At 35.1% G+C, this 14430-nt stretch overlaps 1 protein-coding gene across 1 annotated transcript in view; it reads right to left on the bottom strand.

The window, feature by feature from the left end:
* The window catches only part of MMP16 (matrix metallopeptidase 16), a 284104-nt gene that overhangs the window by 131607 nt on the left and 138067 nt on the right, over positions 1-14430 (bottom strand). Inside the window, exon 2 of the mRNA XM_039257516.1 lies at positions 10624-10772. Coding sequence (XP_039113447.1) covers positions 10624-10772 — 149 coding nt within the window. The remainder of the gene's footprint in view (positions 1-10623; positions 10773-14430) is intronic.

The following is a 14430-nucleotide window of genomic DNA, read 5'->3' as shown; positions in this document are numbered from 1 at the left end:
AAATGGGAAAACCTAAAGAAGAAAATTGTCAATTTTTCTGCACTTTGAGTCCAAGTGGGAAGCATACTTTTCCCCCTGAATGATCAAGAATCGTTAGGTTTGAATTCAGCTCTCTTAGATATTTTTTGTCTCTCTAATTCATTTTGAGTTTACTATAGACTGAGGTCCTCTTAAGCTTCTAACTAGACTCTGTTTTTAACAAGATCTGTGACATTGGGCAAGTCATTAATCCCTAATCTCATTCATAAAATGAGACCTTAAAAAATAAATTTTCACTCAGGTCTCTTCCAACGTGAACATTCAACAGTTTTTAAAATCTATTAAATAACCTTAAATTTCAGGATTCAAGAAGGTATATGCTATTCTCTCTTCTAGCTTATATAGAAGCTTACTGTTTAAATAACATTTGCCTTTCTCCAATTTTTTCTTCTTTTTACTTTGCTCATTACCCCAATTTCTAAGCAACAGCCATCTGCTTTAAATTAGTAATAATAACTAAATTCAATGATTAATTTTTTTCTGGATATGAGGTTTAACATCACACAAATAAGGTTTAAATTAATTATCTTAGGAAAGTGACATGCTTTTTGATTTATTATTTTTTAACACTTATACAGATACAGTTGTGTAACTTTCCCAAAAGTCTGATTTTATCATTGTCTTGTTTTCTATGTAGTCTTGCTTCTTATCTAAGAAGAAAGATTTTCATGATTTTGAGTAGTGTTTCTTTAGTGACTCATAAAATGGCTTTACCTTTCATTAGCACATTTAATTTAACAATTACAAAGCTAATGCAGAATCTTCACGGTGCTACATGCTTCAGCAAGTAGAAATGAGAAAAGAATCAATTTTTGCTGTATTTCACCAAATACTTTATAATTTCTATACTCTTTAAATGGAAAATAATTGACTGTAGAGATGACTATCTAAATATGTCCATTTTGGGAAAATGAAAGAATAGTTTACATGTCACATGGATAAATCAACTAATCAGTTCTTATAAACATAATAATGACTTCATGCAACAATGAAAGCATGACTTTTGCTTTTTTAAGAAAGATGACACTTTTCCTGTAAGCACTGTACAAAGTTTCTCCTTTTTTTATTCTGTCCCTAGTAATAATGTAGACATTACAGCTATCAGACTTCACAAATTCCATCCTAGTCTAAAATGCATTGTGGAATTACTTCTGAAATCTCTCTTTCCCATTATTAAAGTCTTCAAACTCCTAAGAGGCTATATGGCCATATGGTATCAAACTGTAGAGTTGAGAATGGAGATCTCCTATTTTTAAATAATATTCTAGAGCATTCCTAAACACTTTATTTGAGACATATTTCACTAGACTGTAAAACACTCAAGGGACAACTACTGGTACCTGGTACAACCCCTGGAACATAAAAGATATTCAATGAATAAGTGGGTAGGGGAATTCTGTAATTTTTAATAAAAAATTATTAATTTTTATTACATTTTATAAGGTATAGATATAGATTTAACATGCAAATATTAAGCATTAATAATGGGCTTAATATAAGTGGCTTTTCATTATGATAAGTGGATATTTCATTAATTATATTCTCAGCAAAAATTATAATATTCCTAAGGCAGATATTTATGCTTACTTATCTCACTGAAAGTACTAAGAGAATAAACAATATATAATTATTAAACATGAATAAATTTACTAAATGCAGGAAATGGCTACCCTTACATTTTGCTAAGAAAAATATTTCAGTTTGCATGCTGGGAAGAGAAATAATTTTGAAATGAATAGTGGAGGAGCGCCTGGGTGGCTTAGTCAGTTAAGCGTCTGACTTTCGCTTAGGCCATGATCTCGCGGTTCGTGGGTTTGAGCCCCGCGTTGGGCTCTGTGCCTGGAGCAGCCTGGAGCCTGTTTCAGAGTCTGTGACTCCCTCTCTCTCTGACTCTCCCCTGCTCACGCTGTCTCTCTCTCTCTCTCTCTCTCTCTCTCTCTCTCTGTCTCTCTCTCTCCTAGAAATAAATAAAACATTAAAAAAATTAAAAAAAAGAAATGAATAGTGGGATAAAAATTGACAAAATGATATTACCTAGTATCAAGAGAAAATGTATTGTCAATGAGGACATATTGTTAACATTACTTAATAATCAATAAAATTAAAATATGAAGTTAGAAATGGAAAAGAAAATTAAACTTACTGATACAAATTTCCATTTTAAGTCATGCATATGTTGGATCTTGTAAAATTTTTCTCAGTGAAGCATTGCATCTTCCAAAGGCTAGGGTTTTTATGGATGAGTATTAAATTTCTGTACTGAAAGATATCTCTGCTGAATTCTTTATGTATTTCTTAGGCTTTTGCTCATTAATTTTCTTGTGTTCCAACTACTAGTTCATTTATTTACTCATTCCATCCTTATTCTTTCATCATATAATATTTTTCAGCTTTTGCTTTTACAACATGCTGTGAGATATAAAGAAAAAGTACGGCAAAAAAGGTAAACAAGGTAAAGGCCCTTGTTGAGTTCACAGTCTATAGGAAGGACATCCACGATTTAAAAAAATATTATATAATGGGTGAAGAGCTGTCACATCTCTGCCAAGACATCCTGCCATTATTTTTAATTTTACATGTAATAAAAAAAATTACAATTTTCTTACCCCAGATTTGTACCAATTCTTCTGATGCCTTGTTTCAGCCAAAAGTCATAACATGCTTCTAATGCCTAAGCTAGATACCTAGGTAATGTCCACCATTGCTCTCTCCTCACATCTAATGGATCAGGATGCAATCTCTTTTGTTTCCAAAATTTCTTCTCTCTCTCATGTTTTCCTTCTTGCTCCTAATGATAAATCTTTCCAGAGCACTGATGTGTTCTCTACATGTTCTGGGCATTAAATGCTTATATACTTATATAGAAAGAATCTGATTCAGGCCTACTTATGGAGGATTCCCTAACCCCTACTTCCTAAGATCCATTCAGGTTTCTTAAGAACTAAACCTCTTTCTACATTTCTATGTAGTGACCTCTGTCTGGAATAACTTTCTCTTTTTTCACACTGAGAATCCTAAACACCCTTCATTATTCAACTCATATGTGTTCAGCATGGATTATACTATGTATTCTGATTTGTGTCTCTATTTTCTACCTGCCTGAGTCAGGAGTCAGGGCAGAGAGCCAGGTATGGGACCAACACCCAGTAAAGTCTCCAATAAGGAACATGAAGCAAATAGATTGAGTGCATTGTTTTTTTTTTTACACACACTGATCTCCCCTACTATCCATGTTGCTTGAAGACTTTGTAACTCTTTCCAGGTCTGTGCCATGAACAAATGCTTATTGCATGGACATTGTGTAGACATTTTTATATAACACTTTTATATAACACTCATTGTTAACTTCACCAATATTTGTATCCAAATATTCTAGCAAAGAGATGTTGGCAGGTTATGTATTAAAATATGTTAAATCCCCCAAATAAGATTGAAGCACATGCCACTGAATAAGACATAGTATTTCAGCTAGATTGGTCTTCAGGATTTTTACATGAGTCCAAATTTTAAATTATTCTTTACACTCATAAGCAGTCAGGTTCTTTCTACTACCATTTTTAAAGTTCTTCATGGATAAAAATATTGATTAGCATTTAACAGTACTCACCAAGTATTAAATGTCTAATACTAATGGTAAAATTGGCACCATTTTAATAATATTGTTATTCAGATAGAGTCTGGCACTGGGATTTTTTTCTAGTTATCATGTACCAAATGTTAGTTGCATTCATATATGAAATTGATAAACCCCATAATATCAATACATGAGAGTATAAAACTCTCTCTACATGTACAAGTAGAATCAATTGATAGTTATGTGTAAGGTAACAACTATTTCACAAGAAAGAAACATAGGTTGAAGAGAGTATAGTGTATGCATGCACACATGCACGCTATTTTCAAGCAGTGTTTTTTTTTTTTTGTGAACATGCCATTGCCAAAACATACTTATTTTTCTGTGTGTCAACACACAGCTCACACATGTGCTCCATTACTGACTCATTTGCTAAAAATTTTAAATTAGCATTTCAAAGCAAAGATATGAGAATGGGTACTGGGGGAGAAGGAGAGCCACAAGAAAGTTATTTTGCACTTTACCACCTCAGTTTTCATAAATATAATACTGATATTCAGTATTGACTTAATTGTCTGGAACCCAGAGCATTTTCAAGTTAGTTGGGTAGATCGTGAGTGGCTTTATTTAAATTAACTCAACTTAAAAAGGAAAAAAAAAATCTAAAATCAGTGCTCTTGAAAGGAGTTAAAGGGATACTTGGGTGGCTCAGTCAGTTAGGCGCCCGACTCTTGATTCCCTCTCAGGTCATAATCCCAGGGTCATGGGATTGACCCCTGTGTTGGGCTCTGTGGCTGGGCATGGAGCCTGCCTGAGGTTGTCCTTTCTCTCTTTCCCTCTGCCCCCTCCCCTGCTTGCTCTCTCGAAAGAAAGAAAGAAAGAAAGAAAGAAAGAAAGAAAGAAAGAAAGAAAGAGAAGGAAGGAAGGAAGGAAGGAAGGAAGGAAGGAAGGAAGGAAGAAGGAAAGAAGGAAGGAGGAAGGAAGGAAGGAGGAAGGAAGGAAGGAAGGAAGGAAGGAAGGAAGGAAGGAAGGAAGGAGGAAGGAAGGGAGAGAGGAAGAAAGGAGTTACACTGTAAAAGTGAGGAGCAGAGATCCTAGAGCCAGGCTGCTAAGGTTCCTACCCTACCTCCACCAACTCACAAGCCCTGTGTCACTAGTCAGACTACTGTTTCTATCTCTTCATTTCCTCATCTACAAACTAGGAGTGATAATATTATTGAGTAAATGTGAGGATTAAATTCGTTAAATTATGTAAAACACTTAGAACAGGGCCTGGAAAATAGTAACTGTTATGATTATTAACTTATGATAATTATTACTTTACAAATATCAGGAAGTAGCTGTTCTAGCAGTAGAAGCAACAGCAGTAGCAGCCTACTGATATCAACATGATATTCCCCTACTGATATCAACATTCAGTTCCCCTTGACCTATGTGCCAACATACTTTGTTATTCAAAACAGGGATATCCTGGTGTTTTTGTTAATAAAGATACTAACAGATACAATATCCTCTGTTTTATGTAAATAAAGTAGCCACAAACTTCTAAACAAATTTTCAGTAATAAGAGTCACTATATATGAGACAGTGTCCACTGATTTCAGTATTTTTTTTTTAATGAGTTGGGTATTCAAGTCAAACATATAGGGCCACCCACTACATTACTCTAAAAGGTGCCTTCAAGTTTAGTCCCCACAACTGGTGGCCCTGTACCCTGTAGCGAGAATGCAGGAAGATGCCTTTCAATAAAGTACATACAATCAGAATAGTGTCCCTTGGAGTTGGGATTTGTACCACACAGTGACTGTGCACATATACTTACCTTTACTGTGAGAAAAAAATCACTTGCAAAATTATATTTTGTGCCTTATGAATTAGTAATGTAAGATCAATGTTCATCTGCATCATACAGTTTTCTGTCCTCCAGATTTTCCCATGTTTGAATGAAAGGTAAGAGTAATATCTACTATTTATAGTTGTCCCCAAAAGATCATTTTACAAATTTTTAAATGCTTATATTACTTCATTTATTTTAAAAAAAATGCTTATTTACTTTTGAAAGAGAGCAACAGAGTGTGAACAGGGGAGGGGCAGAGAGCAAGGGAGATACAGAATCTGAGGTAGGCTCCAGGCTCTGTGATGACAGCTCAGCGGGGCTTGAATTCAGGAACTGAGATCATCAACTGATGTGGAGTTGGACCCTTAACCAACAGAGCCATCCAGATACCCCTTATTTTTATTACTTTAAAAAACCTTAGATTTTGTTTGTACTCATACAACCAAGTCCAGGAATCATGAAAAGGTGTTTTTTTTTTGTTTTTTTTTTTTGATGTTTATTTTGAGAGAGGCAGACAGAGTGTGAGTGGGGGAGGGGTAGAGAGAGAGGGAGACACAGGATCTAAAGGAGGCTCTAGGCTCTGAGCTGTCAGCACAAAGCCTGTCAGGGGACTTGAGCCCAGAGCGATGAGATCATGTCCTTAGCTGAGGTTGGATGCTCAACCGACTGAGTGACCCAGGAGCCCTGAAGGTTTTTTTTAAAAGTAAATTATCTTAGGGTTCAAAATGTAGGCACTCTGATTTAGCTATCAGCCATCCTTAGCTAGTTACCAAAATAAAGATTGGTACATTTTATAATGTCATAGTGTTTGAGTGTCATTGTTCTTTTCGGAAATAAAGAAATTTAATTACTGATGAACCTATATCTTATATGTAGATTGAGAGTCTCAACTTGATAATTTAGAAAATGAGTAAAAATCATGAAACATATTGAAAATTAAGCCTCAAAGCCTGTGGTTTTTGATATATCTAAATAAATATTTCAATTCTCAAATTAGGAGAATTCAAATACCACTGTTATTTCATAACAATGATCTGAAACAAAGCTACATATTCAGTCTGAAATTAATTTTAATTAAGATACATTTCTTTGCGTGATTTAAATAAATTAGAATTACTCAGATCATCCAATATATATGTATTCATATATATGTATATGTATGTGTGTGTATTCATATATGTGTATGCATATATGTGGAGGGAAATAAAAAAGATCACCTTAAAATGATACCTCATCAAGCATACTTCAATGCATGATACTGTGCACACATGAAAGATGAATTAAAATTTAAAGATACCTACTATTAATATTGTAAAACACATTAGACTGATTTTCATTATTGCCTTGCTAGCTTTTTCTTTCCTTGCTTAATGTAACCTTTTTTATGCATAACATAAATTGCTTCACTTATTAAGGAATTTAAGGGAGTTTGCTTATAAAAATTAGCTAAGCAACCCACAATTTAAAAGAACCCTTGCAACATATGATTATGAGCTCATTCTGGGGCGCGGATAAGCATTCGTTACTGTCTCTGCAACACTAATGCCAATTAATATAAAAGCAATATGCCATTTAAGGTAATACTTAAATTTGCTGCTTGAAAATGGTTAATTCCTGGGGCGCCTGGGTGGCTTAGTCGGTTGAGCGTCCGACTTTCGCTTAGGTCATGATCTCGCAGTTCGTGGGTTCGAGCCCCGCGTTGGGCTCTGTGCTGACTGCCAGCTCAGAGCCTGGAGCCTATTTCAGAGTCTATATCTCCCTCTCTCTCTGACTCTCCCCTGCTCACGCTCTCTCTCTCTCTCTCTCTCTCCTAGAAATAAATAAAAATATTTTAAAAAATGGTTAATTCCTTCAACATAATATAGAGATTACCACAATTTCATCTTTTAATTAACCAAGAATTATAGATTGAATACACCAAATGACAAAAGAGGACATAATTATTTAATTTAAAATAACTGAAATGACAAGAGCTTAAAACAAGATAAAAGTTTATAGCATCTGAAAATGAATCCTCAGACATTAATACTGAGGAGTAATTTTAGGTCTATAATTGTAGTCCATATTTTACGTAATAAGGTTTAGATAAAAATTCATACTTTATAATTTGACCATGTAAAATAATAGAGTACAATTTCAGCATGGATTGTTATTACACATTCATTTGAGATTACAGAAGCACAGACAATTGCTTAAGTAGCATGATTATAGGGATTATACTTACAAAAATAGTACATTATTTGAGCTGAGTACCCTGAGCAACAACACATCAAGAGTAGAGATAGAGCAGTGGAAAAAAAAACAGACAGGAGGCCAATGAAGCCACAGGGTTTCTAATCTGAGTGACAATGAAAGTACCATAAAGGACAGAGGAGGCATGGCAGTCTAGGAAGGGGCGATAATGAGGGTTTAACAAGGCTTTAGTCGACTCGTCTAGGAATAACACTCTATGTGAAGGAAAATATGCATTTCCGACTCAAAAAAAAAAATTGAATTAGAATGAAGTTTGGTTAAAGAAAACAGGCTAAACCACTGGTTCGTTGTAAATTAAAGGTTGCCTATATAGTTGAGCTCTTCTCTAAAATGCTATAATTCACAGAAATGCTACTTTAACTTTTACACATCGACACAAACATTTCTCCTGGTCTGGAATTTAAGCCACTGTGTGGCAGAAAAAGACGCTTTTCCTTCTCTGTGCCCTTGCATTTTGCATTGTCCTGCCAAAGATCAACTAAAAACTGTTCAGGTCCTTTCTACATAAGGGGCCTACGTAAATCCAGCACACATTCCTCTTCCGTCATCTCCTGACAAAGACTTTTTTCCATCTTGAGTCTTTCCAATGACTAGCAGTAGCTCTCAAAACTGACAGGAAACACAAATGCCACCTTCGACAGAACTCTGCTCTCTGAATTTTATTTTATTTTTAATTTTTTTTCACATTTGTTATTTTTGAAAGACAGAGACAGAATATGAGTAGGGGAGGGGCAGAGAGAGAGGAAGACACAGAATCCAAAGCAGTCTCCAGGCTCTGAGCTGTCAGCACAGAGCCCAATGCGAGGTTCGAACCCCTGAACCATGAGACCATGGCCTGAGCAGAAATCAAGAGTCAGACACTTAACTGACGGAGCCACCCAGGTGCCTCTGCTTTCTGAATTTTCACATCTAGTAATAAGCAGATCCAAAGGCATTTGTTTCCCAAGTTCACAATTTACTGTATTTTTTTAAGTTTATTTATTTTGAGAGAGTTATGCAAGTGAGCAGTGGAGGGGCAGAGAGAATCCCAAGCAGGCTCCAGGTCCAGCATGGAGCCCGAAGACAGAATCCATCTCATGACAGTGAGATCATGATCTGAGCTGAAACCAAGAGCCTGAGATTTAACCAAATGAGCCACCCAGGTGCCCCTTCAATTTACTGTGTTTTTAAAAACTGTGTCATATGTTCCAGGAAAGCGAATCAGAAGATAACAGCCCTGCATTAGGTAGCAAAAAAGCTGTCCAGAGCACTTTGTAAAATGCTGGGATTAAAAGTATGATTTAAATGTAATTTTCTACTATATATACACAGTAACAAAATGCAGGATTTGCTGGCTTTGTTTATTAATATAACAGGCTATATTTAAAATCAATTTACAATTTTAATGACACTAGTAAGAGAGAATTGCAATGCACAGAGGGCAGCAGGTTTAAAATATCCAAGTCTATTCCCAATATTGATAACAAGATTCTCATTCTTATAGAAGGCACTACATTAAATCTTAGTTCTGTTTTCCCAGATATATACAAAAGTTAATATTTAAGTATCTCTTAAAAATGCTAGGAGAGGTAATTTATTTTTCCAAACTGCTTTGAAGTTTAATCTTCAAGCTTTTTAACATGTGCTTCCCCAGTCTTGATGAAATAGAAATAGTATGACAAATATCATGATGTAAGTATTAGAAGGCCACATATAATTTTAAATTATATATTAAATTAGTTTAATATGTAAAAATTATGTATACTTAAGCACAGATATTTCAGGTATTTAAGGTTTAAAAAGAAAAGTAAATGTATCATTTCTCAAGGTCCAGAGCATGGAATAGTAGAAAGTTCTCCAACTAAATATTAAAAGGTCTGGATTCTGCAAATACTCTGGATTTCACCTAGCCTTTGACTTTCTAGTTCCTTATTTGAAAAAGTAGAGAGGAAAAAAAATGTATCCTTGTCTTCCCTATTGTGGAGGGTTGATGTATGATGATGATATTAAATGATGAAGTAGATTTATTTTGTGAGTATCAAGGACTCAATAAACACAAATGATTCTTCCCTGCACTGAAAGAATTAATCACTTCCTCCTTTGCTGTCCAAAAAACAATAATGCTGTTTGATAATGTTATAGAACTTATAGTGCACCTGTGGTAAAATAATTTGTGATTATGCCCAGCTACAAGGTTAACTTGAAGTTCCTTTGAACAAGAGAGTCTGTCTTCTGAATCTCTATATGCCTCTTTCACGTATTAAGTGCCCATTAATGAATTATTGGTTGAATAAACACATAAACAAATGACTGATCAATCAATTGATCAAATAACAAATACCATTAAGGAATTAAAAACTCTCCATTTTCTAATAAAAAAAAAAAAACGAAAGAAGAGACTTGCAGTAAACCTCTCCTTGATTTAACTCATGTAGAGAATTGCCACTAATAGGAGGAAGCTATTAATTGGTTCTCTGACACCCTTCCCCCTTCCCCCATAAGAGCCCTTATTTGTATTGTTTCCCATTTTCCTTAGCATCAGTATTTCTACTTTGGGTCAATTTCATTTCAAGCTACTGATACGTTGGTACTTAACAGGGAGGAGATGTGTACAACACGCCCTCTCCAGCAGCCCAAGCCACTTCCAACACAACAGTGACCATAGCCTCATAATACCTTCAACTGTACATTTACTTTGACTCTCATTGTTCCGTTTTCTCCCTCTATTCTGAAACTGTGTTGCTAAAGCCAGCTGAGTAAATTTGGCTTTGACAAACCTGACCTCATAGGGGAGTAGAGTTAAAACAGGCTACATTCCAAGGAAAAGAGACATGAGACAAATTGCTCCACTCGTGGTTGGTGGAGGTCACTTAAACTTTATCAGACTACTTGGTTTGGCTCAAGGACCCAAAAAAAGGAGAGTGTGGATGCCATTACTTACTCAATTGTGTTTCTGTCCACTTTTCCTGTCATGTTAATGCCATAGAACTGCTGCATGGCAGCTAAGGCGGCCTGCATGGTCTCCGCAGAGCGCAGCACCGACATTCTGGGGTCAGTTGGTGGAAGGTAGCCGTACTTTTGTAACCAAACCTGCAACAACAAGTATAGTTCCTTTTAGATCAACTTCACAACTTAATAATAGTTTTATGTCATTAAGTTATGTCCCTAGTGGATCTTTAAGCTTTACTTCCTCTAAAAGGGCATATATTATTTAAGTGTTTCATCACTTTCTAACATATATTCTGCAGTTTATCTTAATATAATTTCAGTGATTGCAATGGATCTTTCTAACATGCCTACAGAAACTAACCGAAAAGAAAAAGATAATAATTTGTTTCACTGGATAACAAATAAGATCAACTTTGCCCTCTAGGAACTCAACTTCCCAAAATAAATGATGACTTTTTTCAACAACATGACTCCAGAGAACATGTATGCTGGAAGGGGGAGGTAGTGTGCATGTCCCATCTAAAATGGCACTTTCCTGAACAACTGACCAAGGACTACAGCCATCATGAGTAGCATCATCAATATAGATTCATATTATTCTGTTAAGACATTTTGGGTATAAATCTCATGCAATGATCTATTCAATGTAGTCGAATACCTTCAAGGATAGGTAAGTGTTTCTCATGTAAAGAATATTCTTTCCTTTATTTAAGGTGACTCACTTCAACCCAAATCACGTAAGTGTCCAAAGTTCTCACATATAGATGAAATCAGACCATCTGATTTGGCCCTCTCTTTAAGGATCTCATGATTTTTATTCTCCTCTTCCCCAAAGAAGAGAGATCTGTGTGGCTAGTGAGGGAAAGATGTCAGATTTGAGCTCATATCCCAATCGTGATTATAGCAAGAAACAGCTCAGTTATTTAAGGTTAGATTTTAAAGATAACCTAAACCTTGGGGTATGTGGGGGAAAGTAATCTTCACCAGAGAAAAGATGCTTTCTAGTTCTACAATTCTATGCATTCATTTAAAATGCACAATCATATGTTCAGCTCATATCTTATCCTTCTGTCCCTTACCTCAATCTTCCATGGGGCACTAAGATTTCTTGAAGTCCAGTGAACTGTCTGTCAAATTGTGAAAGGCCAAGTAATTCTGCTGGTGGCACAGAATAGAAGCTGTGCAATTTAATGGAAGGTATTCACCAGTATGTATTTCCCTCCCTCCCTAGGTCTATTCATCATGCAAATGATGATCTTATAAAGCTATAGTTTTTCTCCAATACCTGATATACTTCTTTTATGACCTGACAACTAAAACACAGGAGAGCTATTTTCTCAGTGAAAATAAACAGTAATTATATAAGTTAAAACTCACCAAAAGAAACTGATACTAAATATACCAAAGTCTCAGCATGTGAAACACAGGTGGAATGTTTTACAATATTTCCAAGAAAAAGATCCCCCCAAAAGTTCAGTAGTATAAGCACAACCTTTTGAACATGAAATAAAACATTTATTCTAAACCTATTTAAGAGATTAACAATACATCACTGTCAGGAAGGTTTATTGTTGAAACCTCATCTAGTAAACTCATCTACCACAGAGTGAAAACATGCCAAGACACTCCTCTCATCTAATCTGTAATGAAGAGGCTTCCAGGGAAGACACAAATATTCAGTTACCTAGTCAACAGCGGTGCAGTCTGAAATAGATTCCAGTTTTTTTCTGAATGAAGGAGACAAGATTTCACTCCAATGTATTATTTACTAGAAAATTCAATATCTATTGTCATGCAATTTCCCCCAAATTAGATGATTTCATCTGGATTTTTAACAGTACACATGCACTAATATTCTGAAATTGAACTCTTTTTTTCCCATAACACTGTTTGCATTTATTTCTTACTTACTAGAGAGCTGACTTGTTGCTAGGATACTCATGGGTGCTAAGCCACTGGCAACCACGTTTATGGTGACAGCAAAGAGAAAATTGTTAATAATAAACCCTGTGATTGATATACAAATAGGAAAACTCTAAAATATATAAATTTTAAATGGATAATGAGAAAATAGCATGTTATAAAAATGCATATTGATTTATGTCCTGCCCTCTCAAACAAATGAGTTAGAATAATAAAAAAATAAGTTATAATTTTTCTTCAAATTCTTTTATATTATGTCATTTATCATGAAAGTCAGTTTTCCTAAATGACTGAGAAGTGAATAAGTCTTTCCAATTGTAAGATAGCAGAAAATCTATGGGACCCTCCATTTTATAGTCAAAGTTTATTTTTTGCTCTGATAACTCAATGTCATTGAGGTTATGGGTCACCTTGAGTTTACCGTCATTAATAGCAATATACATACATCATTGTCATTTGTTAATCAAGGAATCTTCTCTGACATCAAGAATTGACCAGGGGTTCCTGGGTAGCTCAGTGGGTTAAGTGTCTGACTTTGGCTCAGGTCATGATCTCATGGTTTGTGGGTTCCAGCCCTGCGTTGGGCTCTGTGCTGACAGCTCAGAGCCTGGATCCTGCTTCAGATTCTGTGTCTCCCTCTATCTCTGCCCCTCCCCAACTCATGCTCTCTCTCTCTCTCAAAAATAAAACAAACATTTTTTTAAATTTTTTAAAAAGAATTGATCAGGAAAAAATCTCAATGGAAATTTGCAATCCATCATTCCACAAAACAGTAGAAAAGCAAGCATATTGGTGTCATGTTAGAGTATGAAACCAGAAAGCCCTCAACAACATTTCTCATTAAAACTGCTGTGAACAATCTTACTCTAGGTGGATATAAAAAGCAATAATTATACCTACACTAACTTCCAGTATTAATTTCATCCACAGTGCTTCTTTATATTCATAATACTCAATCTGAAAACTGCAGGTGAAAATTATTTAATGGAAATTAAATAATTTTTTAAATCACTTAGAGGGTATAGTCTCTTGAGTTAGGTTTTATCTTGTACTATTTCCTTTAAGCTGTCAACACTACAGAATTCTGAGGATCGGATCATTTTTTTGTATGATAGAGAAAAAAATCTGCACCAAATAGCCCTACATAAGATGCTAATGCTCCTTGAAGGAGACTACGTTGGGGAACGCAGAGATTAAAACTGACCAAATACAAGATGGAATGTACAGTCAGCATCAATGGTAGAAAACCACGATGACCAAAATCTACAGTGCTTTGTAAACACTGACTCTTAAATTACCAGGGAATGAAGATCAGGTACAAACAGTGAGGACCAGATCCAAACACTGGTCCATAATCATCACAGAATACAGGAGATGCTGGTATAAGTAACCTTATTCTATTTCTATAGAACAAAACCCTTTTGTTAATACAAATAGAGCAATAAGCCTTAACACCTTATCATTCTAGAGTAATGAACAGGAAATTTAAAAACTTTCAATCTGACAGAAGTGACATAGAGGAAAAATTTTCTTTCTCTTTTTTTCTACTAAATTACAAACTTATAGTATCTTATTCGATAGAAAATTAAATATACAAAGTAGTGTTTGAAGGTACATATTATCCCTTAAAAACTATACCACAGACTCCATCCTCATACATTGTTATTTGAAATACATCCTGGTTTTAAATATTGCTGTAAAATATTGTTTCTCCTGGATGATAGGAAATGCATTTGCCTCATGAGATTGCTTGTCTCTTGATATTTTTTTCAATGTTCTCAAATGCACATAATGGAGGGTTAAGGAATAATTTCCTCATGTATGGATTTGGGGGAAATGGTGCTGAATTTGAGGTTTGATGTCAGGACTGAGAATA

This window comes from Hyaena hyaena, unplaced genomic scaffold (genome assembly GCF_003009895.1).
Source record: "Hyaena hyaena isolate Hyena2069 unplaced genomic scaffold, ASM300989v1 scaffold_627, whole genome shotgun sequence".
NCBI classification, from domain to species: domain Eukaryota; kingdom Metazoa; phylum Chordata; class Mammalia; order Carnivora; family Hyaenidae; genus Hyaena; species Hyaena hyaena.
Note: the sequence above shows the minus strand (reverse complement) of the source record. Positions and strands in the feature narration are given on the sequence as shown.